The sequence below is a fragment of the Cryptomeria japonica genome, chromosome 11, assembly GCF_030272615.1.
Source record: "Cryptomeria japonica chromosome 11, Sugi_1.0, whole genome shotgun sequence".
Taxonomy (NCBI): domain Eukaryota; kingdom Viridiplantae; phylum Streptophyta; class Pinopsida; order Cupressales; family Cupressaceae; genus Cryptomeria; species Cryptomeria japonica.
Window position 1 is genome coordinate 443,522,282 of NC_081415.1, and position 26,066 is coordinate 443,548,347.

Consider the following 26,066-nt stretch of genomic DNA (forward strand, 5'->3'; position numbering starts at 1 on the left):
AATTCTTATCTGGTATATTTAGCAGCGTCACTTAGACACTTTCCAGGTCTTTCTACCAAGGGTGATCGCTCGCTTATACTAGTTTGAGAATATTATGACCAGTTGCCATTGAAACCTAGCAGACTGCATTTCAGAAGAGTCCAAGATGCATTCTTCGGATATTTCATGTGTCAGTTTGACGTGGATCTCAGAAACAAAAGAGTATCAGATGAGGCATGGGTCAAGGTGTCTGAGTATGGGTGTTTATTCCTACAATTCCCCACCTTCACCTATATGAGGATTGGATGCTATGATGGATAGCCATACATGCTTCCAAGATACCCAACCGATAAGATATTCTTATGGAGTTGGGAAGACAGATCATGGCTGTTCATACTTTTCAGTCTGCTAGACACAAGGTTGGAATGGGGATCTCTAGCACCAACCCATTGAAAATTGGTCGATACTCCCTTGTCACATCTGTGAAGGCTAAGGCCATGGAGACTGAATTGCAGGAAATCAAGCTTAAGAGGTTCATACCTAGAGCTGATTTTGATTATAGAGGTATGAAGGAGAAGATCAAGAAATCCTTTGTGCATGTTCATCGCATTGAAGACATCTGAGTAGATCTCCGCACGGAAGCCGAAGTTCTGAAGATGGATTACTGCAGGCTCACTGTTGAGCAAATTGTTGACTTGAACTTGGCGGATATCCCACAAGGGATAATCGATGACGGGCATATACTTGATCCTGAATACATTTCACGAAGGGTTGAGGAAGCTCCATTTCCTTTGATCCAATGGTCACACAAGGAGTGCATCTCCATCCTTGACAAATTTCAGCCTATCTTGGCCAACACTAACACATGGCTGAAAAGTAATGCTGTTAGACTTATCAAAATCAAGGCTGGTAAAGAAGATGATTCTACAGGGCCTCTTGGACGGAATTCTGAGATTCAGATTGATAACAAAGAGGGTGCTTCATCTTCAGGCACAAGGATCAAGTTACGAGTTAGTCGTGCAGTAGTGCTTCCTCCTGAGGAGACGACTACTCGTGGGAAGGAGAAATCACGGTTCCATGTTCGGGTGATCAATCTGGATAATCCAGAAGAGGGGCAGCAATCTGACGATGCACCTAAGTCTCCAGTTTCAGACTCGCCTCACGAAGTCATTCCTCCAATTTCCATTGAGACGCCTCTTTCTCCTCCTGATTTGCTCGTAGATGAGTCTCCTCAGAATGCAGTTCCCATTTCAGCATATGAGCCTTCTCCTGATCGACAACGAGAAAGTGTGTTGAAAGTTCCTGAAGATAATCCCACTTGCATTTAGTTATCAGAAATTGATACTTCCACTTCTGGTTTTGAAGAATTCATGAGGCAATCTTCATGGCCATTGGTAACTGAGCGAACCATGGTCACTATTCAAACAGATATTCCTCCCAGGGTGACCACGGTAATTCAAACAGAAACTGCTTCTTCTTTGCCTACGGCTACTACTGGAAGTGAGTTGATGACTTTGCCTCCATGGCTTAGTTCTTTCACCCCGAAAAGAAAGAAGCAAGAGATCTCACCTGATGCCTTTGACTACCAGCAACTCAAACAGTCCAGGTCCAAAGTTACTAAGAAGGCAAAGACTATCTCTAGGGTAACTGTTGATAGCAACAAGATGAAAGTAGCTGAAATTGTGGAACATATTGCAGATAAACCACTTGATGAAATGTCAGCTGCTGATTACAAGGTTACAAGGGTAGAATTGGGCAAGCAAACACATGAAGTCATTAAACATGATGCTCAGTTTTCTGTTGCTTCACTAGTGCAAAGGTGTGATGATCTTCTTGCAAAGAAAGACAAGCTAGAAGAAGAAAACCGACAGCTCATGGCAGTCATTCATAAAATCACAAAACCTGCTGCTGAAGGGAGTAACTCCATAGGTTCTTCTGGTTCCCAAGAATCGATTCGTGGAGTGGAAAGGGCTGCTCAGAAAGTACAAGCACTGGATTCCTGGGTTGATCAGCTTCATGATCAATGTATACAAGTGGTAAAAGACATTTTTCAAATAATGTCTAAGGTTGAAACCATTGAGGAGAAACTGGATCAGACTTCTAACACTTTCAAAAAGAATCTAGAAAGTGTTGAGAAAAGTCTAGCAATCTGGCGTACCATGCCCCAACAATAGCTGAGTATTTTGCAGGAGCACGCCATCATCTCTTTCAGGGTCATGTACTTGGAATTTGAGGAACTCATGGAAAACAAGACCCTTGTTCTTAAATCCCTCATTGAGGAGATCAGTGATGCAAGGAGATTTCGGGATGAAGTCTATCGAGGTATTGTCTCACATTGTGAAAGGGCCTCTTGCAATATAGTAAGTCAGCATGGAGAGCTGATTCCAGAAGAAGAGGTTCTTGTTGATTTACAGATGAGGATTCATAATGAATGGAGGAGCGAACAATTCTTGGCAGCTTCAATTCAGGCATTGATGAAACACCAAGCCTTTTTGCACGAGATCCAGTCTATCCTGGATAAAGACAATTCTGCGCTCCTCCGCTGTCACGACACTATTGTGAAGACTTTGGTTGTTGCTAAGAACACCCATGAACCGAATCCCGAGGAACTACAAGCAAGCATCCGGAAATTTCAAAGATTCGTGTCTTCACAAAATGCAACTTAAGTGTTTTTCAACACTTAGTTGAATTTTCCCTCTTTTTTAATCTTTAGTTGTAATTTTGTTTTGACAAGTTACATGTAAAAGTAATTTTTGTAAAATGCAAGTTACACATTACTTCCACTTTTGTAATTACATGTAAGGCAACTACAAGTTGTGTCCGATTAGGACTGTAGTTGGAATAAGTCTTAGTTAGTTAGAGTAACTCTTAGTTAATTAATGAAGTCTCAGTTATTTATTAAATGAGTCTTGGTGGTTGAGAGAATCTCTCAAGTTAGTTAGGATCCTCCCACCTTTTTCTCAAGGCTCCTCTTCTATAAATACCTGAGAGGTCCATTGTAATTATCATCTTTTGAAAAGCAAGCAAAAACTCTACCAAATTTACAACGAGAAGTCTTTGAGCTTATGTATGTGAATTGAAGGTTTTGAAGAATAAGAAAGAAGGATTACTCAAGTTTTGAGTCTTTGAGCTACATGTTTGAGTTTGAATCTTTTTATTTCTTCTATGCAAAGTGTTTCTAAAAGAGTTTAGTCCAATCTAATTTGAAGTCTTTGAGCTGCAAGTAGAGAAGATTAATTAAAATAGGAAAATCTCTAGAAGGAGCAGCAAGCCTTTGAGCTTGCGTCTATTCTTGAGGAAAAATTACTGTTTGATAAGAAATACCAGCAAGTCTTTGAGCTTGCATTAGTTCTTGTCTTTGTGTTAAGAGAATAAATTATTCCAGTCTTTGAGTTGTTGTCTTTTATTCGTTGTAAAATTTAGTATAGCAAAGGGTAGATAGGACTTCCAATAGTCAAGTCTTTGAGCTTGATATTGCTTTCTTATCCCGAAGGAAGTGACGGAAGTCTTTGCGCTTTCAGGAAACTTCATTTCCTTTCTCTTATTTCACTTGAAAGTGGTTACTGTTGTTATTCAATCGCTATCCTCTTCTGTGAAGAGAAAAGGATATTGTCTTTCTTGAAAAAAGAAGAAAGATTGCTGTCCCATCCCATTTTATTTTCCAAGTTGTAGTTAGATAAGGGGAGCCTTCCCTTAATTAGGAGAGTTTTTACTCGTGTGCTGTGGTTGAAACCACAATTTTGTATATTTCCCCAAGTGTACAAAAATTTTCAACCAACAGTTTTTTGGCGACTCCGCTGGGGACACGGATGCATTTAGAAGCCTCACGCTTTCGTTTGAAGATTAGTGTCTTGCTGGTAAAAAAAAGAAAAAAAAAGGAAATAAGTTTTGTTGGGTTTATTGCTGATCGAACGAGATTTGAAGTACTTTGTTATTTCTGTCTTAAAAGATCTTTGATATAAATTTGTTTGGTCCATCCGAGACACCAACATTTTCTTGGGTCTCTGTTGGGGACACGGACGCATTCAGAAGCCTCACGCTTTCGTTTGAAGACTAGTGTCTTGTTGTTTTCGAAAGAAGAGCTTGGAAATTCTTTCATTTCTTTAAGCTGGAAAGTTTGCATGTTTACGTTCGTCAGAAGAAAGGTGAATATTCAGAAGAAATATCTGTTGCTGAAAGAGCTAGATCCTTTTTGCTCACTAGTACATCTTCCCTTTCACGAACCACAAGTTATCCTCCTTCAAGGAAGAAGAAATCCATCCCAGGTGAAAATTCTTCCTTCTTTTTCAAACCACTGATACCTTCATTACCTAATATGGCTAATCCACCTCCGCTTCCTCGTCCCGGTCCATGGGGAGTAGCTTTTGGTCCTTTGGCATTAACCCCACCTCTTCATCCGCTTCCACAAGGTTCACGCAAAAATCTTCCCAAATTTTATGGCGATGGAAAACAACACCCCAATGAACATGTCAAGTCTTTTTATATGGCGTGTGGTGTTCTTGGGGTTGAACATCAAGATGTTGTTGTTCGGTTGTTTATAGAGACTCTTCAAGATATTGCAGCCGACTAGTTTTTCAATCTTACTGCTGGTTCAATTGTTTCGTGGAACTCGTTGAGAGACAAGTTCGAGGAACGTTTCAAGCCTGCAGAAGATGAGCACGCCTTGTTGGCCCAGTTGACACAAATGAAGAAGGATACGCATGAAGGCATGCGTGAATTCATTGCTAAATTTAACAAATTAGCAAATAGAATTCTTGTTAATTCTAAGCCTACTCCTGAGAACCTCAAGTGTTTTTTCATCAACACTCAGTTGCCCGAAGTCAGTTTCTTCTTAAGACGAGCATCTCCTGCTGATTTAGAAGTTGCTCAATCAATGGCTACTGAAATTGAGGACGATTTGATCTTAGCCGGTAAGATAAAAAAGGGATTCTAATCGGTCCAAAGGAGGTTCGCATATGGATGGTTCATTTTCTGGTTCTACCGATCCTATGGTACAGAAATTGGCAAATGAATTTCTTGCTTTAAAGAAGCAAGTATCTCAGAATTCCTACCCCGCACCGTACAAGGATATCCCAAGAAGGACATATCCTAATACTACTGCCAGTTATGCTCCCAAAAATCAACCCAAGCTGCCTCCCCCTCCAGAGAGACTTGCGCTTGAGCCACCTCCTTCAAAGGCAGCAGTTGGCTATTATGAGGCTAATCAAAATGAGTCTTCTTATTTTGATTATCAGTCCGATGAAGTTGCTCTTCCTCAACAACAAGAAGAAGAAGTGACTGGCGACTCTACTATACGTTACATGCACTATGATGACTCTATTGCTACCGATAGGGCTCATAGCCAAGCATTTGCTATAACGACAAGATCCCAGACCCGATTGGCCCAACAAAAAGAAGCTGCAAAGATCGCAAGTGATTTACAACCACCTGTTGTTATTGCTAAAAGAGGAACACCACTGCCCTATATTCCAAAGGATGCAGCGAAAATCCAAATAAGTAACCAAAGTCCTCCTCTTCCTTCATCTGTTGATCCCAAACCCAGTATGCCCAACCCCAAACCATTATCGGACAATGTTAATCCCTTTCTAGCTGATTCATTTCAAGCCTTTGATATTATTGACCATGCTAGGAAGACTAAGATTCAAATGTCCGAAGTTGAGTATTTACAAGCTAATCCTGATCAATTTGATAGATTAGCTGATTTTGTTAAAAGTAAGGAGACTCGTCCTATACTTGAAAACACTATCCCACAAGAACCCAATCATTTGCCCAATCATTTGGTGACCATTCCATCTACTACCCAAGGAAAGATAGAACCTTTTTATATTTCCTTGTTGATCAATGGTTTTCAATTAAGCAATTGTGTCTTGGATTCTGGTGCTTCTGATAACATCATGCCCGCAAAAGTTGCTCAAGCTTTGGGGCTGACCTTGACCAAAAATTTTGGTCATTGTTATTCCATGGAGAACAAGCAAGTGCCCCTTATTGGGCAAATCAAGGACGCGCAATTTGCATTTGCTGCTATTCCGGATAATAAAATAAAGATGACTGTCTTGGTGGCTGACGTTCCTGCATCATACGGAATGTTACTTGGCCGTGATTTTTGTAAAGATGTTGGAGGTGAACTCAACATGGATATGACAAAAGCAAGAATACCTGTCAAAGGTGTTGTGCAGAAGTTAATTCCTGAAAGAGAAACCAAGTACACGATTGTCAAGTCCAATGGCCCTCATGCTCAGATTCTCTTTGAATCTTCGGGTTTTGGGAATTATTACCTCCATATAGATGAAATTTCAGAATTTATTGAAGATTATCCTTCTAGCAGCTCTGATATTTCATTACTTTCAGCAAATGAAAAGTTTGTTGATACTGATTAGGACCAAGCATCAGAAGATGGGTCATCCAGTTCATATGTTATGGTTGAAGAAGTCACATCTTCATTTGCTGATGAAAGTATCCCATCACATCCTCGACAAGAAGAGCTTCATTCTTCATCTATTCAAGAGGAAAGTTCATCCTCTCCTATGGAAGAAGATGACAACTTTTCTTTCCACAATGCGCTCATCTTGGATGAAGGCGGCTCTAATCATTCCGATAAAAACAACAATTCAAATGATGTATGGACTCTTGAATTTGATGGCAGTTGCACTACAAATGGATCCGGAGCTGGTGTAGTTCTTATATCTCCCAAGGGAGAGATCTTCCCTTACTCTTTCAAGTTGCAATTTGCTAATACCAACAATACAGCTGAATATGAGTCGCTTTTGTTAGGGATGAGTGTTGCATTGAAAAGAGGAATCAGAAACCTTCATGCCCAAGGCGATGCAGAGTTAATTGTTTGTCAAGTGAGAAACATATATCAAACTAGGAATGCCAGACTCAAGCATTACCACAATTTGGTATGGGAGAATATTGAAGATTTTGATTCTTTCAATATCTCAGTTGTTCCTCGTGAATACAATGATAGAGTTGATTCTCTTGCTGTTTCAGCCACTTCATTAATTCCACATCTTGACTTTGGTCAAGATAAATATATCATTGAGATAATCTACAAACCTAGTGTGCCTGATAATTGGGATCATTGGTAGATCTTCAATGATGATAAGCAGATCAATAATTTCTTGCAAGCTGAGGATGGTTTCAACAACCTGTATTTTGAAGGAAGTAATTCTCCTTCTTTGTGATCAGATTCGGTGTCTGATACATCATCTGAATTAGATGAAAATATTCTTCAGCTGATTCTCTTGAAAAACTTTTCGATCAACATGATTGTTATATCAAGAGATGACAACAAGAAAGTACTAATTCTCCTATGGGATATGAGAAATATAATATTGGATCTGACAGAGATCCAAAGTTTGTCAATATTGGCAATAGCTGCACTTCAGATGAGAGAGATCAGTTTATTCAGCTTTTGCGCCAATACCATGATGTCTTGGCGTACTCATATGATGATCTAAAGTCCTTCCAACCCAAGGAAGTGCAGCATGACATTCCTCTCAAGCTTGGCGCGGAACCTTTTAGACAAAAGCAACGCCAGTATAATCCGAAGATTTCAGGTACCATTCTTTCTGAAGTTCAAAAGATGCTTGATGCTCGGATAATCTTTCCCATCCATCATTCAACATGGTTGGCGAATATAGTACCGGTGCGTAAGAAGAATGGAGAAATACGTATCTGCGTTGATTTCAGAAATCTTAATCAGCTATCACTTAAGGACAATTATCCATTGCCAATCATGGATCAAGTCTTGCAAACGGTGACAGGCTCCGAGATGCTATCTATGCTAGATGGATTTTCGGGATACAATCAGATTGAGGTTAGTGAACTTGATCAACACAAGACTGCATTCACCACTCCATGATGTACATTTGCATATCGCAGAATGCCTTTTGGGTTGATCAATGCAGGGGCTACTTTCCAGCGAGCTATGGACTTGGCTTTCCGTGGTATTGTGGGAAGGTATATTGTAGTATATCTTGATGATCTTGTTGTTTTTTCTAAAGATCGTGAGAATCATCTTTTTCATCTACAAGATGTACTTGAAAGATGTCGCAAGCATGGCATCTCTCTTAATCCCAAGAAGTCGGTTTTTGGGGTGACGGAGGGAAAACTTCTTGGTCACATTGTTTCCAAGGAGGGTATAAAAGTTGATCCTGAGAGGGTTAAATCTATTCAGAATCTCCCTTTGCCATCCAACAAGACTACTGTTCATTCCTTTTTTGGTAAGGTTAATTTTCTACGAAGATTCATTCCTAACTTTGCAGAGAAGACTCATCATATTGTGGACATGATGAAAGGAAAGTCTTCTTTCCATTGGAATTCTGAAGGAAGAGCGGCATTCAATGAAATCAAAGATGCAATTGCTCATGCACCCGTGTTGGTTTGTCCCAATTACACTAAGGAGTTTATTATGTATAGCTATGCTTCCGAGCATACTCTGTCAGCTATTCTGATGCAGAAAAATTCAGAAGGAATTGAATCTCCTATCGCTTTCATGAGTTGTCCTTTGAAGTCTCATGAACTCAAGTATTCCTCTATTGAGAAGAATGCCTATGCGGTGGTTAAAGCAGTCAAGAACTTCCATTTTTACATCTTGAATTCTCATACCGTTGTGTTAGTTCCTGATACATCAATCAAATCTATCTTAACACAACAGGAGTTTGGCACAAAGAGAGGAAATTGGATTGCAAAAATCCAAGAGTATGACTTGGAGATCAAGCCTACAAAGCTTGTTCGAGGAAGAGGACTTTGTCAGCTGATGGCGGAAGGCATTCCGGAGGAGCGAGAATTGGGTGATTCGGAAGATCTTCCCAAGGTGTTGTTTGTTAGTACTACCGATGAATGGTACTCTAATATAGCATTTTTCTTGACCTATGGCGAATGTCCACAACATTTGACATTCAAGGAAAAAAGAAGTATCAAGTTGAAAGCTGCAAACTTTGTATTATGGGTTACTGGTTTGTACAAAAAAGCCATTGACGGTACTTTCCTCTGTTGTGTTGACAAAGCGCAACAAACTAAATTGCTAGAATCTTTCCATGACAAGGCTTGTGGTGGACATTTTTCTGCGCCAGTGACCGCTCATAAAATTTTGAGAGCAAAATATTATTGGCCTACACTCTTTCAAGATGCTTTCCGGTGGGTACGTAAGTGCGTGCATTGTCAGCAGTTTGTAGGCAAACCAAAGCTTGCAACATTACCATTGAAGCCGGTTATTGTTGAAGAACCTTTCCGGCAATGGGGCGTTGATTTCATTGGTGTGATCAATCCCTCCTCAAGTGCAGGTCATTCCTATGTCCTTACAGCTACTGATTATTTCACCAAGTGGGTGGAAGTCATACTAGTAAAGAACGCTACTTCTGAGGTAGTATGCAGATTCCTCAAGGAGAATATTATTTCCAGGTTTGGTGTTCCATTCAAAATTGTGACTGATAATGCAGCCACTTTCTCTTCCTCAAAAATTTCACAATTTTGCTTTGAGTATAATATCTTGTTAACTCATTCATCGGATTATTATCCTCAAGGTAATGGTCAAGCGGAATCTAGTAACAAGAATTTGATTACTATTATTCGCAAGCTTGTGGAGGAAAATCAAAGGTCCTAGAATAAGGCTCTTTTTGATGCTTTATGGGCGGACAGGATTACACCTAAAAGGGCTATGGGTATGTCACCATTTCAGCTTCTTTATGGGATCAATGCAGAAATACCCATCACTTTGGAACTTCCCGCTCTCAAGTTGTCTAAAGCAATTGAGGATCAAACTTATGAGAATGCTTTAGACAAAAGGATCATGTATCTTTCTCAGCAAGAAGAACAAAGAACACAAGTGGTAGACCGAATTGCTCAGCATCAGCAACAGGTCAAAATTCTTTTTGATAAGAAAGCAAAGCAAAAAGGATTCCAAGTTGGTGATCGTGTTTTGCTTTGGGATAAGCGAAGGGAACCGAAAGGTTTACATGGCAAATTTGATTCTCTTTGGCGAGGACCCTTCACTATTCACCATATTGCTCGAGAAGATAGTTTTATCTTGGCTTATCATGATGGAACACCATTTCCTCTGTCGTATAATGGTCAGCATTTGAAGCATTACTTTGAATGAAGATTCGAGGTAACTTCTTGTAAATAATGTCTTTCTCTTGTTTGTTTTTCGTCTTTCGTTTGTTTGTTTTTGCTTTGTTTGACCCTGTGACCCAATGGATAAGACGAAGGCACTTAGAGTTCTGGATTCTTTTCATTCAAAATCTTTAAGGATGAATGAAAGAATGCCCCAGTCAGAGCCAGTTGTTGACCTCATTTTTGTTTCCAAAAAGGAAGGACCACTACGATGAAATTTTTATGAAAAAATGAAAAAATTTACTCTATGGCACACTTCCCGAGGTAGAATTTCGACTAATCCTTGGACTGGCTTAATCCTCAGTTCATTCTCGAAATACGTTTCGAATTTCGTCCAATTCTACGTTCGTTTGCTATGCCTTTCCTGCAATTTCGGGTTTTAAAACTCAGACTGCAGGTGGAGACTTTTCTTCAAACTGCAAGTTTTAATGATATTCATTGTTTTGGTCTTTGTAAGGGAATTTTTGACCAATTCCATGTGCAATTTTATTTCAAATATGTTACTTGTAATTTGTTTTAAATTTCCCCTTTGTTGTTTTTATATTTTTTATTGTTTTTTGGTCATTTTTAGTTAAAATAGGGATTTTTTGGCTCAACTGCAAGTAAACTTGCAGTTTGTTCAAAAAACCCCTACTTTAATGGTTTTCACATGTAATAGGGATTTTAAATCCCCATTACATATGTGCAAGTGTTTCTAACTTGTTGTAGGGATTTTATTTCCCTTTTACGAGTATTTTAAACTTGCAGTTTGCTTCAAAAAATCCGATTTTGGCATGTAAATGAAAAAAGTAAAAAAATAAAACCTGTCATTTGGTTCAAAAAACCCGAATTTGCCTTGTAAGTAAAAAAGTGAAAAATAAAACTTGTCATTTGGTTCAAAAAACCCGATTTTGGCCTAGTGAGTGAAAAAGTGCATTTTAGAACTTGTTATTTGTTCTAAAAAACCCGATTTTCATTCCCTTATGCATTTCGAACTTGTCTTTGCTCCAAAAAACCCGAAATGCAAGGAAAAAACGATTCTTGACCATTTCAAGGCAAATTTTGTGGAGAAATTGTTGGAGGAAGGAGGCGTTTTGGTTTGCATTCTATTTTCATGCATTCTTGGACATCTTTCACGCCATTTGGAGGATACATTTGCTGGTATTTTCCCCTAAATCAGCAACCACGTTTTTCTTTAATGCCACATTTTGAGGGATTAAATCTTCAACAAACTGCAAACTCCTAAATCGTTTTGCCCTTTCTCACTTAGGCATGGAGTTTGGGAGGAGTTTTAAGCCATTTAATGATGCACTCAAATATGCAACAAGTGCCACGTTTTTTCCTCCACGTGAATCATTATGGTTGCATTTTAGAAGCGTTGAATGCCACGCATCTTCAAGGACATGGATCGTTTTAGCTTGAAGTACCAAGGCATTGAGGTTTAAGAAACATTCAAGCATTTTCCATGACATTTTGCTCTTGCTTGGTGCCACATTTTTCCATATAAGACATTTTTGCAAAAAACGTGATAAGGGTTTTGACATTCCGGATTGCTCCATTTCACCGGTTTTGCTTCTTCATTTAAAGAATTGTTGCTTTATTGAAGAAGCATTTTGCATTTTTAAGAAAGGTATGTTCTCTTTCCTTTCTTCCCTTCATTTTATTATTTTCTTGTTTTCTTTATTTTCCGTTATTAGTTGCATTTCTGGCATGTGATGTTTTTCCCCAAAAAATTTGGTTTTTGTGAAAGAAATCTTCCCCTTGATATGCAATTGTTGAATTGCATTGTTCTTCTCAAAATTCCCTCTTAACTTCTATTCGGGATTTTTTAATCTCGATTACAAGTTCGCTGGAAATTCTTGTTCTTCCCCTACGATTAAGGAATTTAATCATTTTTTGTTAAAATTCCAAGCTTGAAAAGTGTAAAATACCCCTCCCTTGCAAATTCGGGTTTTAAAAACCGGATTACATGTTGAAAAGTTCTTCCCATTTTCATGAAAATGCATTTCCTGAATATTACCATTTCTATCCATTCATGTTCCCCATATCCGTATTTTCCATTTCCATCATTTCCCGCAAGTCAAAATCTCATTTTTCGTCCATTTCTCCATTTTCGAATTTACAAGTGTACTTGTATTCGGAATTTAAAACCCCGATTGCATGTATGTCCTTTCCAACTTGTATACTTGCGAAAATTTTCCCAAGATCAGAAATTGGTCAAAGTCAAGATTTTCCAATTTCTCCATATCTCCCCTCTTCCACTCACAAAACCGTAAAATTTGGAGATCAAAGTTTTACCCATTTAAAGAAGGAGGAATGATATTTGCAGCTGATTATGATGTTGCCTTAACTCTTTTAAGTCTTCATTACAGCATTCCAGGTTCACAATCAATGTCAGATTTGCCGGCATCGCCAACTCCAAAGAAAATGAAATACAAATATGACAAATATCAGAATGAGGTTGCACCTTCCAAGGTTTTTTCTCCTTTGGATCGCATCAGGGACACGGAAATAGGGCACGTTGATATGGCAAAATTCATCAACAGGGTAGAAGATCCACAGGATAACAACTTGCAGCGGCTGTTGGACAGCCATATCCATCATGCATCTTCTTTCCCAGTGGCTGCCCTAGAACCTGAGTTTGTTCTTGCATGCGCCCATCATTTTGACAAAGAGTCAAGAGTCATCAAAAATGATGATGGTGAAGCTATAATTCGTCTTGATGCGGATACAATCGAGAAGGTCTTCAAAATACCTCTTGCACTTGTTTATATGGAAATCACCAAAGAAAGTGCAACAGAGTATTATGTGAAAAGGGAAAAATATTGCAAGCGACACATCAATAGGTGGATCCAAGAGCCACGTCCTTCCTTCTCAAGATGGGCAAATTTGTACCGTTGTGATTTCAAGTGGGAGATAGGAGACACCATCACTCTTCTCAAAAGAATGTTGGGCCTTAAGCACTCCAATGTCTTTGAGCGATGGATGTATCAATTCATTATGTTCATACGGCAGTCGCATCACATTTCATGGGGTGAAATCATCAGCGATGCTTTGTGCGAACAACTTGCAGCAGTTCCAACCACTATGACCTTCCTCATGAATTCTTATCTAGTATATTTAGCAGCGTCACTTAGACACTTTCCAGGTCTTTCTACCAAGGGTGATCGCTCGCTTATACCAATTTGGGAATATTATGACCAGTTGCCATTGAAACCTAGCAGACTGCATTTCAGAAGAGTCCAAGATGCATTCTTCGGATATTTCATGTGTCAGTTTGATGTGGATCTCATAAACAAAAGAGTATTAGATGAGGCATGGGTCAAGGTGTCTGAGTATGGGTTTTTATTCCTACAATTTCCCACCTTCACCTATATGAGGATTGGATGCTATGATGGACAGCCATGCATGCTTCCAAGATACCCAACCGATCAGATAATTCTTATGGAGTTGGGAAGACAGATCATGGTTGTTCATACTTTTTAGTCTGCTAGACACAAGGTTGGAATGGGGATCTCTAGCACAAACCCATTGAAAATTGGTCAATACTCCCTTGTCACATCTGTGAAGGCTAAGGCCATGGAGGCTGAATTGCAGGAAATCAAGCTTAAGAGGTTCAAACCTAGAGCTGATTTTGATTATAGAGGTATGAAGGAGAAGATCAAGAAATCCTTTGTGCATGTTCATCGCATTGAAGACATCTGGGTAGATCTCCGCACGGAAGCCGAATTTCTGAAGATGGATTACTGCAGGCTCACTGTTGAGCAAATTGTTGACTTGAACTTGGCGGTATCCCACAAGGGATGATCGATGATGGGCATATACTTGATCCTGAATACATTTCACGAAGGGTTGAGGAAGTTCCACTTCCTTTGATCCAATGGTCACACAAGGAGTGTGTCTCCATCCTTGACAGATTTCAGCCTATCTTGGCCAACACTAATGCATGGCTGAAAAGTAATGCTGTTAGACTTATCAAAATCAAGGCTGGTAAAGAAGATGATTCTACAGGGCCTCTTGGACGGAAGTCTGAGATTCAGATTGATAACAAAGAGGGTGCTTCATCTTCAGGCACAAGGATCAAGTTACGAGTTAGTCGTGCAGTAGTGCTTCCTCCTGAGGAGACGACTACTCGTGGGAAGGAGAAATCGCAGTTCCATGTTCGGGTGATCAATCTGGATAATCCAGAAGAGGGGCAACAATCTGACGATGCACTTAAGTCTCCAGTTTCAGACTCGCCTCACAAAGTCATTCCTTCAATTTCCATTGAGACGCCTCTTTCTCCTCCTGATTTGCTCGTAGATGAGTCTCCTCAGAATGCAGTTCCCATTTCAGCATATGAGCCTTCTCCTGATCGACAACGAGAAAGTGTGTTGAAAGTTCCTGAAGATAATCCCACTTGCATTCAGTTATCTGAAATTGATACTTCCACTTCTGGTTTTGAAGAATTCATGAGGCAATCTTCATGTCCATTGGTAACTGAGCGAACCGTGGTCCCTATTCAAATAGATATTCCTCCCAGGGTGACGACGGTAATTCAAACAGAAACTGCTTCTCCTTTGCCTACGGCTACTATTGGAAGTGAGTTGATGATTTTGCCTCCATGGCTTAGTTCTTTCACCCCGAAAAGAAAGAAGCAAGAGATCTCACCTGATGCCTTTGACTACTAGCAACTCAAACAGTCCAAATCCAAAGTTGCTGAGAAGGCAAAGACTATCTCTAGGGTAACTTTTGATAGCAACAAGATGAAAGTAGCTGAAATTGTGGAACCTATTGCAGATAAACCACTTGATGAAATGTCAGCTGCTGATTATAAGGTTACAAGGGTAGAATTGGGCAAGCAAACACATGAGGTCATTAAACATGATGCTCAGTTTTTTGTTGCTTCACTAGTGCAAAGGTGCGATGATCTTCTTGCAAAGAAAGACAAGCTAGAAGAAGAAAACCGACAGCTCATGGCAGCCATTCATAAAATCACAAAACATGCTGCTGAAGGGAGTAACTCCATAGGTTCTTCTGGTTCCCAAGAATCGATTCGTGGAGTGGAAAGGGCTGCTCAGAAAGTACAAGCACTGGATTCCTGGGTTGATCAACTTCATGATCAATGTATACAAGTGGTAAAAGACATTTTTCAAATAATGTCTAAGGTGGAAACCATTGAGGAGAAATTGGATCAGACTTCTAACACTTTCAAAAAGAATCTGGAAAGTGTTGAGAAAAGTCTGGCAATCTGGCGTACCATGCCCCAACAACAACTGAGTATTTTGCAGGAGCACGCCATCATCTCTTCCAGGGTCATGTACTTGGAATTTGAGGAACTCATGGAAAGCAAGACCTTTGTTCTTTAATCCCTCATTGAGGAGATCAGTGATGCAAGGAGATTCCGGGATGAAGTCTACCGAGGTATTGTCTCACATTGTGAAAGGGCCTCTTGCAATATAGTAAGTCAGGATGGAGAGCTGATTCCAGAAGAAGAGGTTCTTGCTGATTTACAGATGAGGATTCATAATGAATGGAGGAGCGAACAATTCTCGACAACTTCAATTCAAACATTGATGAAACACCAAGCCTTTTTGCATGAGATCCAGTCTATTCTAGATAAAGACAATTCTGCGTTCCTCCGTTGTCACGACACTATTGTGAAGACTATGGTTGTTGCTAAGAACACCCATGAACCGAATCCCGAGGAACTACAAGCAAGCTTCCAAAAATTTCAAAGATTCGTGTCTTCACAAAATGCAACTTAAGTGTTTTTCAACACTTAGTTGAATTTTCCCTCTTTTGTAATCTTTAGTTGTAATTTTGTTTTGACAAGTTACATGTAAAAGTAATTTTTTGTAAAATGCAAGTTACACATTACTTCCACTTTTGTAATTACATGTAAGGCAACTACAAGTTGTGTCCGATTAGGACTGTAGTTGGAATAAGTCTTAGTTAGTTAGAGTAACTCTTAGTTAATTAATGAAGTCTCAGTTATTTATTAAATGAGTCTTGGTGGTTGAGAGAATCTCTCAAGTTAGTTAGGATCCTCCCACCTTTTTCTCAAGGCTCCTCTTCTATAAGTCCTTGAGAGGTCCATTGTAATTATCATCTTTTGGAAAGCAAGCAAAAACTCTACCAAATTTACAGTGAGATGTTTTTGAGCTTATGTATGTGAATTGAAGGTTTTGAAGAATAAGAAAGAAGGATTACTCAAGTTTTGAGTCTTTGAGCTACATGTTTGAGTTTGAATCTTTTTATTTCTTCTATGCAAAGTGTTTGTAAAGGAGCTTAGTCCAATCTGATTTGAAGTCTTTGAGCTGCAAGTAGAGAAGATTAATTAAAATAGGAAAATCTCTAGAAGGAGCAGCAAGCCTTTGAGCTTGCGTCTATTCTTGAGGAAAAATTACTGTTTGATAAGAAATAGCAGCAAGTCTTTGAGCTTGCATTAGTTCTTGTCTGTGTTAAAAGAATAAATTATTCCAATCTTTGAGCTGTTGTCTTTTATTCGTTGTAAAATTTAGTATAGCAAAGGGTAGATAGGACTTCCAATAGTCAAGTCTTTGAGCTTGATATTGCTGTCCCGTCCCGAAGGAAGTGACGGAAGTCTTTGCGCTTTCAGGAAACTTCATTTCCATTCTCTTATTTCACTTGATAGTGGTTACTGTTGTTATTCAATCGCTATCATTTTCTGTGAAGAGAAAAGGATATTGTCTTTCTTGAAAAAAGAAGAAAGATTGTTGTCCCATCCCATTTTATTTTCCAAGTTGTAGTTAGATAGGGGGAGCCTTCCCTTACTTAGGAGAGTTTTTACTCATGTGTTGTGGTTGAAACCACAATTTTGTATATTTCCCCAAGTGTACAAAATTTTCAACCAACAGATACCACTAGCCACATGAGACAATTTACTTTCAAACATAAGTCTATTGAAACATTGGCATTGGGCAGATGTGATACTAGATGAAGAGGAATGCAAGACCTAGATGCCATAAATCTACTACCATCAATTGTTCCCTTTGATGCCCAGGGGTGGTAGAACTATCCATTGTTTAGGTGTCAATGACTGTGTAAGGTAACACACCCATACTTCAACCTCACTTTAATTAGATGGAGGTCAACCAAGCAAATATCACCAACGTTTTGAGGTGGTTTACTTTCACAAATATAACTAGCCCAGAATATTGGCATAGGGCTGCGATAGTATTGTACGAAGAGGAATATACAATTGATATATCTGCTAGAAATCTAGTACCACCACTTATTCCATTTAATGTTCAAGTGTGGTAGAACTATGCCTTGGAACATGAAAACAAAACCTAAAACATATTAGAGCATCTAAAATCTAAAGAAGAATCCAATTGAAAATAGTAGGATAGAGATCCCTATTTTAAATGAGTGGTTGGATATGTATTAAATAATGACCTCCAATAAGACTGCATGGTCAAAATTTCCAAATCAATAGAGGATATCTTCTTTTTCAATTATGTAAAAATTCACTTAGTGACATAGGAGATAACCTTTCCATATAATACCAATGGATGTTTCAACTAATTTGGAACTTGATCTTGTGTAGGCACAAGGTAAGGCAAAAGAGGAAAACAAAGAACCAGAAAATTAACTCTAAGATGGCAACTAAATATAGTGATACTCTTCCATAGCGTATGGCTTTCAGATTAAAACACCCTTGCAATGGTATTGAGTAGGATAACAGTATAAGGAAAAATTTCATCAAAACATCAAATAGAATGGAGACCCAACCAAAAAGACATGCAAACTCACCTATAAAGGCTAGGCCATTTGTTGTGCAAGTCTTTCCCTTTGGATGTCCCCTCCAGCAAGTCAAGCCATCCTACAAGAATACTTTAGAACTTGTCCAAGCTCCAGCAATGCTGAAGATGAAGATGGAGAAGAATAAAAAGAAAGGAGCTATATGTGTATTAAATAATGGCCCCCAATAACATTTGTTGTACAAGTCTTTCCCTTTGGATGTCCCCTCCAGCAAGTCAAGCCATCCTACAAGAATACCTTAGAACTTGTCCAAGCTCCAGCAGTGCTGGAGATGAAGATGGAGAAGAATAAAAAGAAAGGAGCTATATGTGTATTAAATAATGGCCCCCAATAAAATTCTGTACTCAAATTTCCCTTTGGAATTCACATAGTGTGGCATATGTTATACAAAACCACTATGTAAATGTTACACCTTCACTTGCATGCACCTATTATCACTTCATACATCTTTCACATATTTGCATCAAGGGCCATTGCAAGGCTTACCAAAGAAATAACATTTTCTCTACAGCACACATTGTCATTCGTCTTTGAATATAATACAGATAATGCAATCTGCATATCTTTCTACTTATATTTTTCAAGGGTGCTTGTTCTTACTTGTACGGATGGAGAGCTTTAACATGCTTTGTAAGGGTGTTGAACAAAGAGTCTCGTGTCTTGATTATAAGAAGAACTTCAGTGTCAACCACCACCTATCAAAACCCAATACATTTAATTGCTTTCAGCTAACATTACAAGCAATCACATATTATGTCTAGTCCAATTTTCTTGAAAGAAGAAGATGCCAACTAAATTTGGAAAACCAGTTTCAGTTCACCTAAAAGCAATATGTCCATCTTAAGATCATAGCCCTTAGCAGCACACCAAAATGTATTTCCTTAGCTTGTTAAATCATGTATTAAAGAATATATTTCATTGTTATATGACAGATGAGAAAGAAATTAACTTAATAAGTAAAATGGTAAATAACTAATTTGCACAAGGTACATATATGATTTAAGAGACTTTGAAACTATTTGAGAAGTCTTGATTCAAGTTCATAGGACTTCATCACATATCTATCAAAGAATAACCTATTCAATATGACATATTCACAAAGAAACACCAAAGAAGCATGGTCATGCCTACTTTGCAAGCTTAATCATGAATTTAAAGACTATTTCATATTTTAGTGGTCCCTAGCACACTAGAGGTAAATAGGGGTTACTCAATGACTTGACAAAACAAGTTAAATAACTTAAAGTAACTTAAGAATCACTTTGAGCCAAAGATGAAATTCTATTGCAATATATTTGAGTTGTGACCTTGCATTGTGGATGGATTCCACACCTAAAACACAAAAATACAAGAAACATTTTATGGATGTTAACACAAATAAAGCTTGATCAAGCATTGAGTGTATGAAGTCTACACTCACATTCTTTACATTAAGAAGCCTGCCCTCAAGACCATGCTATGAAGACTAACTGATATACTTATCCCATTCTATGATGACCATGGCCAAAAGGTCTCCCTTCAAATATGTCCTATAATAACCACACTTAGTATGTCTTAAAAAAGTGACTCTCTTAATCTTGCCTAAAACTGCCCTTTGGTGTAAATTGTCGCATCATACAACTCTAGTTAGGTACCGTATTTTCTTAAACTTCAAACTGAATCCTGCTTCTTCTATGAGGTTGATTAAGTGGTATGTTGCCTTGACAACTTTCAAGGGATAGTACTTTCAAGTTCAGTTTCAGGACATTTGAACCAGATTTTTTCCCTTCTCTAATAACAAGTTTACTCCATGGCTATGGAACATCGTGTCCAAGCATGAGGAAAACTTGCAATTATAAATTATAACCTCTCATATTAGAATTCCTTACCAATCCTATATTGTTTCCCCATTCCATTATGTGCATTTTGTTTTTGATTAAGGAAAATCAGGTTTTAAGGGACCCGAAACCCACTTACATATCGAAAAGAAAAGCAATAGAGAAACTAGAGAAGACAAAACAAAGAGAGAAAGGCTGCAAAAGAACAGCACAAAAGACAGCAGCCAAAGTAAAGAACAGCAAAAGGCCAGCGAGAGACTGGCACACCTAAAACAAAATTACATTTCAAGTGAAAATATTTATAGTCTCTTTCACATCCTTGACCAGCATCATCATCGCATTTGCTGCCTCTTTCAGGTCTTTATTTTCTTGCATCTGTTGATTGTCTTTGGTCTTTAGCTCCAGTTCACTTGCATTTTGCCTAGTTCTGTGTAATATCCCACTAATTTTTTTTTGTTTTTTTAGGCCAATAACAATTCATCCACAACAAATAACCCGTTATGGTTAGAGTAATAAGCAAAACAACTGAAAGGGAACCCTTCCACCTTTTGTTCACCGAGAGCCCAGACTGGGAGGGTTAGAGCATACGGTGTTCCGGGGATCGTCAGCATCAATAAACAAACTGAAAATTACAATGCATGGGCGGCAAGCCAGCCCCTTCTGCTTATCCAGCAGGATAGAAACTAAACTTCTTGGCAGTAAACGGACCAAGGGAAGATTACAAGAAATTGAAGTTCAATCACTCTACCGCATATTTCAGTGGGAGGACATTACATTAACAATCACTCAACCACATATTACAGCGGGAGGACCAAAACATTGAACTTATCACTCGACCACTTATTCAGCGGGAGGACTGAAAATTACAAATTTGTTGCATAACAGGTGGCAAGACAGCCTCTTCCACTTATTCAGCGGGATGAGAATTACAAAGTTAGAACTGGTTAGTAGTACTACTACCTAACCTTACAATAATAGAAATGATAGAAGGAGAGTAATGCAGATTTCTATAATAAAGATATAAATTTCTGTTACAACCAATCTACAGGCTAGAAACACAGACCAGCAACCTAGAGAAATGTCAAAATACTCATAACTCCCCCATTTTATATCCAAATCAGCTCAAACCAGTCCCAAACCCACCGTACAACATATGCAATGGTAACCAATCAAAACAACACCCCAAAAAGACCCTTATTTAATTTGCATGCATCCCAATGCAAGGCAGAAAACCCACGCCTAGCCTAGAGATTTCGATTTAGCATAATAAATTTAAAACTCAAACAAACATGCTATAAACTTACAAAGTTTATTGCCAGTGCTGGGAAGGAAGATAGGAATGATAGCCATAACTGTCAGTCGCTCCAGCGGAGAGGTGTGAGCAAAAATGTGCTTCAGCCACAGGCGAAATCAGCAAGCTCCAGAATCACTTCAACACCAAGATGTCCATGGCAAAACTCTGAGAAGGTAGAAGAATACAAGGCACAGCTAGGTACTGTATTTCAAGTACGAAACCGGGTAGCACTAGGGAGACGCACTCCGAAGCCTCAAGTTCTGTCACCAATCCGGTAGCATAACATTACAGATTTTCAAGATAGTCCAAATGGGAACCCAAGCCTCATATTTATAACTTCATTCTTCAAATTCAAATGACATCCCTCCAAATTCCACGCTTGCATTTGAATTTCATTCCACTTACATGTGGACCCAAGTGTAGCGCCCATTCTCCTAAGTCAAAGCTCACGCCCAAGAAGGGGGAGGACCCACATTACACACTTAGGCACATAATGGCGATGCAAAAGTGAAATAATATCCTTCTAAAATATTTCTCATTCCATAAAACATCTGAATTTCGCCAAACTTAGGATTAAATAGGCATTAATCCCAAATTTAATAAACCAGTAGCCAAAAAATAGATTAATTAAATATTAGGATAAGGAAATAATATTTAATTATGTTGCAAATGTCTCCAGTACTGATTATTATCACCACCAGGATGAAACTGAGCCCGGACAACCACAGACTACTGCAGAAATCAGAACCCTGTCTACTGCCAAAAATAGAATTGTGGCACACAGCCACTTACTAAAAATAGTTAGTCAAGAATTAATGCTCAGAAAAATATGATCATCGCGTCCAGAGGCAAAGCAAGGAGGGTTCAGTAGGACAGTGGCACCAGAATGGTCATTCCCTGACATACTAAAAATAGTAAGTCCTCGTTTCATCGATGCTAGACCTTGATTACTCATTCCACCTAGCCTACGGGTCTCAGGAATAGGCTAATGGACCACTGAAAGAGCATCACTGAGAAGGGGACATTACATTCTGCATCTGGATGAGTGTTGAACAGAACTAGAAGCCGGCTCGTCATCAATAATCACAATTTCTTTATTCTGCTTATCCTTCTCCAGGCAAGCAACCAACGCATTCATGTTTTGAGAGGACACCTTCAACACAGCCAAACTATGCTCCATGAATTTCCTCAAAGCACTCTCAGTTTTTTGAATCCGATTATTTATCAGACCATTATCAAACTCACCCTTTTCTTTGAGAATCCTAACCACATCCTCCAGGTGCTTCAAATCTCCCTTTATAATCTCACTTTGTAGCCAGTCCGGAATTTCTTTTTCATCCGCTGCAGCACTAGTATCCTCCGCATTATCCTCTTTACCTTTAATGTTGATATCCTTAACCAAATTGTCAATTTTAAAATCCAGCTCTCTCTGTTTTTCCTGAATGCTAGTGATGTTATTAACCACCCACTTCTGGAAATTGAACATTTCCAGAGTGCTGTTTCTAGCAGCATTCAGAATGGAATCCACATTCTCCACATCCTGGGCAGAATCCTCAGACCTAGGGTTTCCCCCCTCCATGTTATGTTGAGCATCATCCATGTTATCCGAAACATAGGGATTATCCTTCGCCTCTAACTCTTCAACATCCTCTTCTCTCTGCTCATTAACTTTGTCCCCTTCCTCACCCTCAACCTCCTTCTCCTACTCATTCTCCGCCTCTTGCTCAGAACCAACATTCTCTTCAGTATCTTCTTTAGCTTTTTCACTAACCCTCGATTTCTTTTTAGGAGGAAGATTAGAAGAATCCTCATTAGAGTCAGAGCCGTCATAATCCTCAAAAATATGGGCATTCTCCACAAAGGGATCATCCTTATTAGCCTTAGCTTTACCATTAAGATGCTCATATATTAACAAAATAAGGCCTTGGTGAGCAATGGGGTAGTGTTGACGTGTATTTTGTACACAATCATACACAGAATAAAATACCCAAAGGCATCTTATCCTCTCTTGAATAAAGTCGCTAACTGCTGAAGATTTCGCAAGAAGGATCAGTTAGGATGACTCCAATGTTCTTTTTAGTAGGGTCTCTACGTGTGGATAAGCACCAGTGGTCGTTGTGATTGCTATGTCATCAAGGGGCCTTACGTTGCCGAAGATTTTGCTAAACTAAACAAGCTTTTCAAAAAATATCAAAAGGATAGGGTTTGCAAGAGGTCCAATCTAGTCTAACCCTAAGAATGACTTGATGTGGACTAGACTTGGTGAGATTCAACCAACTTCAATATTGCCATAAATTAACAACTCAATTGAAATTGATGCGATCTTCTAAGGTAACAAATGATTTTTCAATACATCAAAGATCAAGAACACTACCACGAAGGTACATATCCAAGATACAATAACGATTGAAGATTTAAGCGATTCAAATATCTCTAGTCGACCACGCAAGGCGTTCCTACAATCAGCAAGAAGCTAGTGGTTTGGAAAACGAATCCTACCAAAGATCAAGTCCAACACTTTGTCCTTCGAATTAACACACTACTTCGATTGAGAATGATTCAAGGAAAATGAACAACCATGAAGATAACCAAAAGAATTGCAACAAAACACCATAACTTCAATATTTCATTGATCTCAAAGCCATCATGTACAACAATTGCTTGAATTCCTTTCTCAAAGTTCAATCTTGCTACAAAAGTAAATTGCTTCTAAACTCTAATCTCTCTAATACATCAATAATTTCTAACTCTCTCTAATTTCTAGTTACAAAATGAAATGAAATGAGGGTATAAATAGCATCCTCAATTACAATGAACGGTCCAGATCAAAAGCAGATCAACGGTCAAGATCATGACACCCAAACCCTAATTAGGGTTTATTACAACCATTACATAACATTTAATGCTTCACCAATGATAAATTTGGATTGCTTGGACACATGTCCTCTCTAGAAATTTCCACCAATGGATAGCTAGGGTAGGTACATCGGAGTTTGTGCCACCTTCTATGAATTAGGTACATTGAACCTGGACATTGTTGAGGTGGACCAATCCGACTGGAGGAGTGATGACTAGGATGCCACCTCGTCTGACACTTGCAGCTTGGTAGATATTCAATTTGATGTCGTTGAGAAGCTATCTTTAATTAACTCTTGCTCTAACTCCTTCTGTCCTTGATTTGCAGGATGATTGATGTACCTCGCCTTGAAATGCTGGATTGGAAGAGGTCGCCTTGTCAACGCTAGACTGGAGGAGGTTGCCCTTATCTTTGCTTGATCGTCCTTGATGAGACCGTCCTTGATCTGGCTTGATTTTCCTTGAGAAGAGTCTTTCGACTTGTAGATCTTTCGAGCCTGGGAGTCGCCATCTTGATACCTACACAACATTTCATAATAAGAAACTAGATTTTGCAATGTATAAAATAGATTAGATTAATTTTAGGAAACTTCATGATAAGTCCTTGAGTTATCATTTCCTAAAAAACGATTGAGCCACTGAAATTCAAAATTTCAAAATTCAAAATTTAAGGCAATGACGATCAAAATTCAAAACAAGGAATCACATCGCCATACCTTATTTGAGAGCTAACTCTAAAAATGCAAAATAAAGAGAATCGCCTAGGCAAAAATCAATGTTTGAAGCTTTTCCACATGATCTCTCTTCAAATGAACGTCCACTTAGCACTTCGCCACCTTTGGAGTCTTTGAAGTAGTCTTTGACAAGTTCGCTTAACTCAAACTTGCACCACTTCCTTTGCTAAATTCGCTCCTTGCTTGGAATGGAAATTCGCTCCACTTTGAACACAATTCGCACCTCTCCAAATCGCATGTGAAGGATGTTTGAATAATGATTTGAAAATGAAATAAACACCCCCCCTTTATAGGCGCTTACCTCATGCATTACCTTAGGCCGACTTGGTAATTAAAAGATAATTAAAAGCAATTTTAATAAAAAACCAATGGCCGACTTTGTAAGAATTTAAATCCAAGCGCTTAATTTGATTTTTTATTTGAATTAATAATTAATTAATTAATGCCTTCGTTTTTTATTAATTCGATTTTTTAATAGGCAAAAAATTAATTAATAAATGTCATGCGCTATTTTTAAATGCTATTTAATTGAATTTTTTAAATTTATCGATTTTTAGCATTTAATAAAATCCAAAAAATGTTTTAGCGCCAAAATTTGAAGTTGAGAAATACGAACCATATCGCTCTGGTCCCTGGGAGAGGGACAGGAGCGAATTGTCATTTTAACCTGGATTCTCGCCTTCGACGTTCAAAATCACCATCTCCACGTTGAAACTGGCATTTTCGCTAGGAACCTCAAGCTTGATCGACTTGATTTTGTGGATGAGTGCCTCCTAAGGCTGATATCGCCCTGGTCCCATGGTGAGGGACAGGAGCGAACCTTATGTTTTCTCCTTGACCTTAGCTTCTTCGATCACCAATTTTCATCATGAGGAAGAAACAACGTTAGTCTTTCACTCCACGCTTGCTTCACTTGGCTTTTACGAGGCATATTTGAAGTTTGAAGGATTTTCGCCCTGGTCCCTTGGTGAGGGACAGGAGCGGACCTGGTGCTCTAGTCTAAATTTGCCGTCTTTCAACCTTTGCTTCATGTTCATTGCCTTCCAAATGATATCTTCGACCTAATACAATCTTGCTTTGACATGATCTTCGAAGGAAAATGAGTGTTTTAATGAAAATCGCCCTGGTCCTTGCCTGAAGGACAGGAGCGATTTAGCTTCTTGGCTCAATTTGATCACCTTTTGATGTTTAACTTCCTCGCATATTATCTTCCTAAGGACACTTTGACCCTGTGCAACCTTGTACGTCCTTTACTTAGCGTGATTTTTGGAAGAACTGGCCGATATAATGAATATCGCCCTGGTCCTTGCCTGAAGGACAAGAGCGAACTTTAGTATTCTGGGCTCACCTTTGTTCTCATCAACTTGCAATTGCCTTCACAATGTAAAACGAGGTCCTTTGATCCTTATTGAACACTTGAAACGTGATCAACATTCAAAACTTAAGCCTTCATGAAGATTTCACTCTGGTCCCTGACTGAGGGACAAGAGCGAACTTAAGCATATAGTGCAATTCCTTCATCTT

General features: G+C 38.8%; 1 protein-coding gene across 4 annotated transcripts in view; it reads right to left on the reverse strand.

The window, feature by feature from the left end:
• The window catches only part of LOC131041425 (uncharacterized), a 205,135-nt gene that overhangs the window by 29,074 nt on the left and 149,995 nt on the right, over positions 1 to 26,066 (reverse strand). For all 4 annotated transcript variants that reach the window (XM_057974511.2, XM_057974513.2, XM_057974514.2 and 1 more), the window contains exon 5: positions 18,442 to 18,536. In XM_057974511.2, coding sequence (XP_057830494.2) covers positions 18,442 to 18,536 — 95 coding nt within the window. The remainder of the gene's footprint in view (positions 1 to 18,441; positions 18,537 to 26,066) is intronic.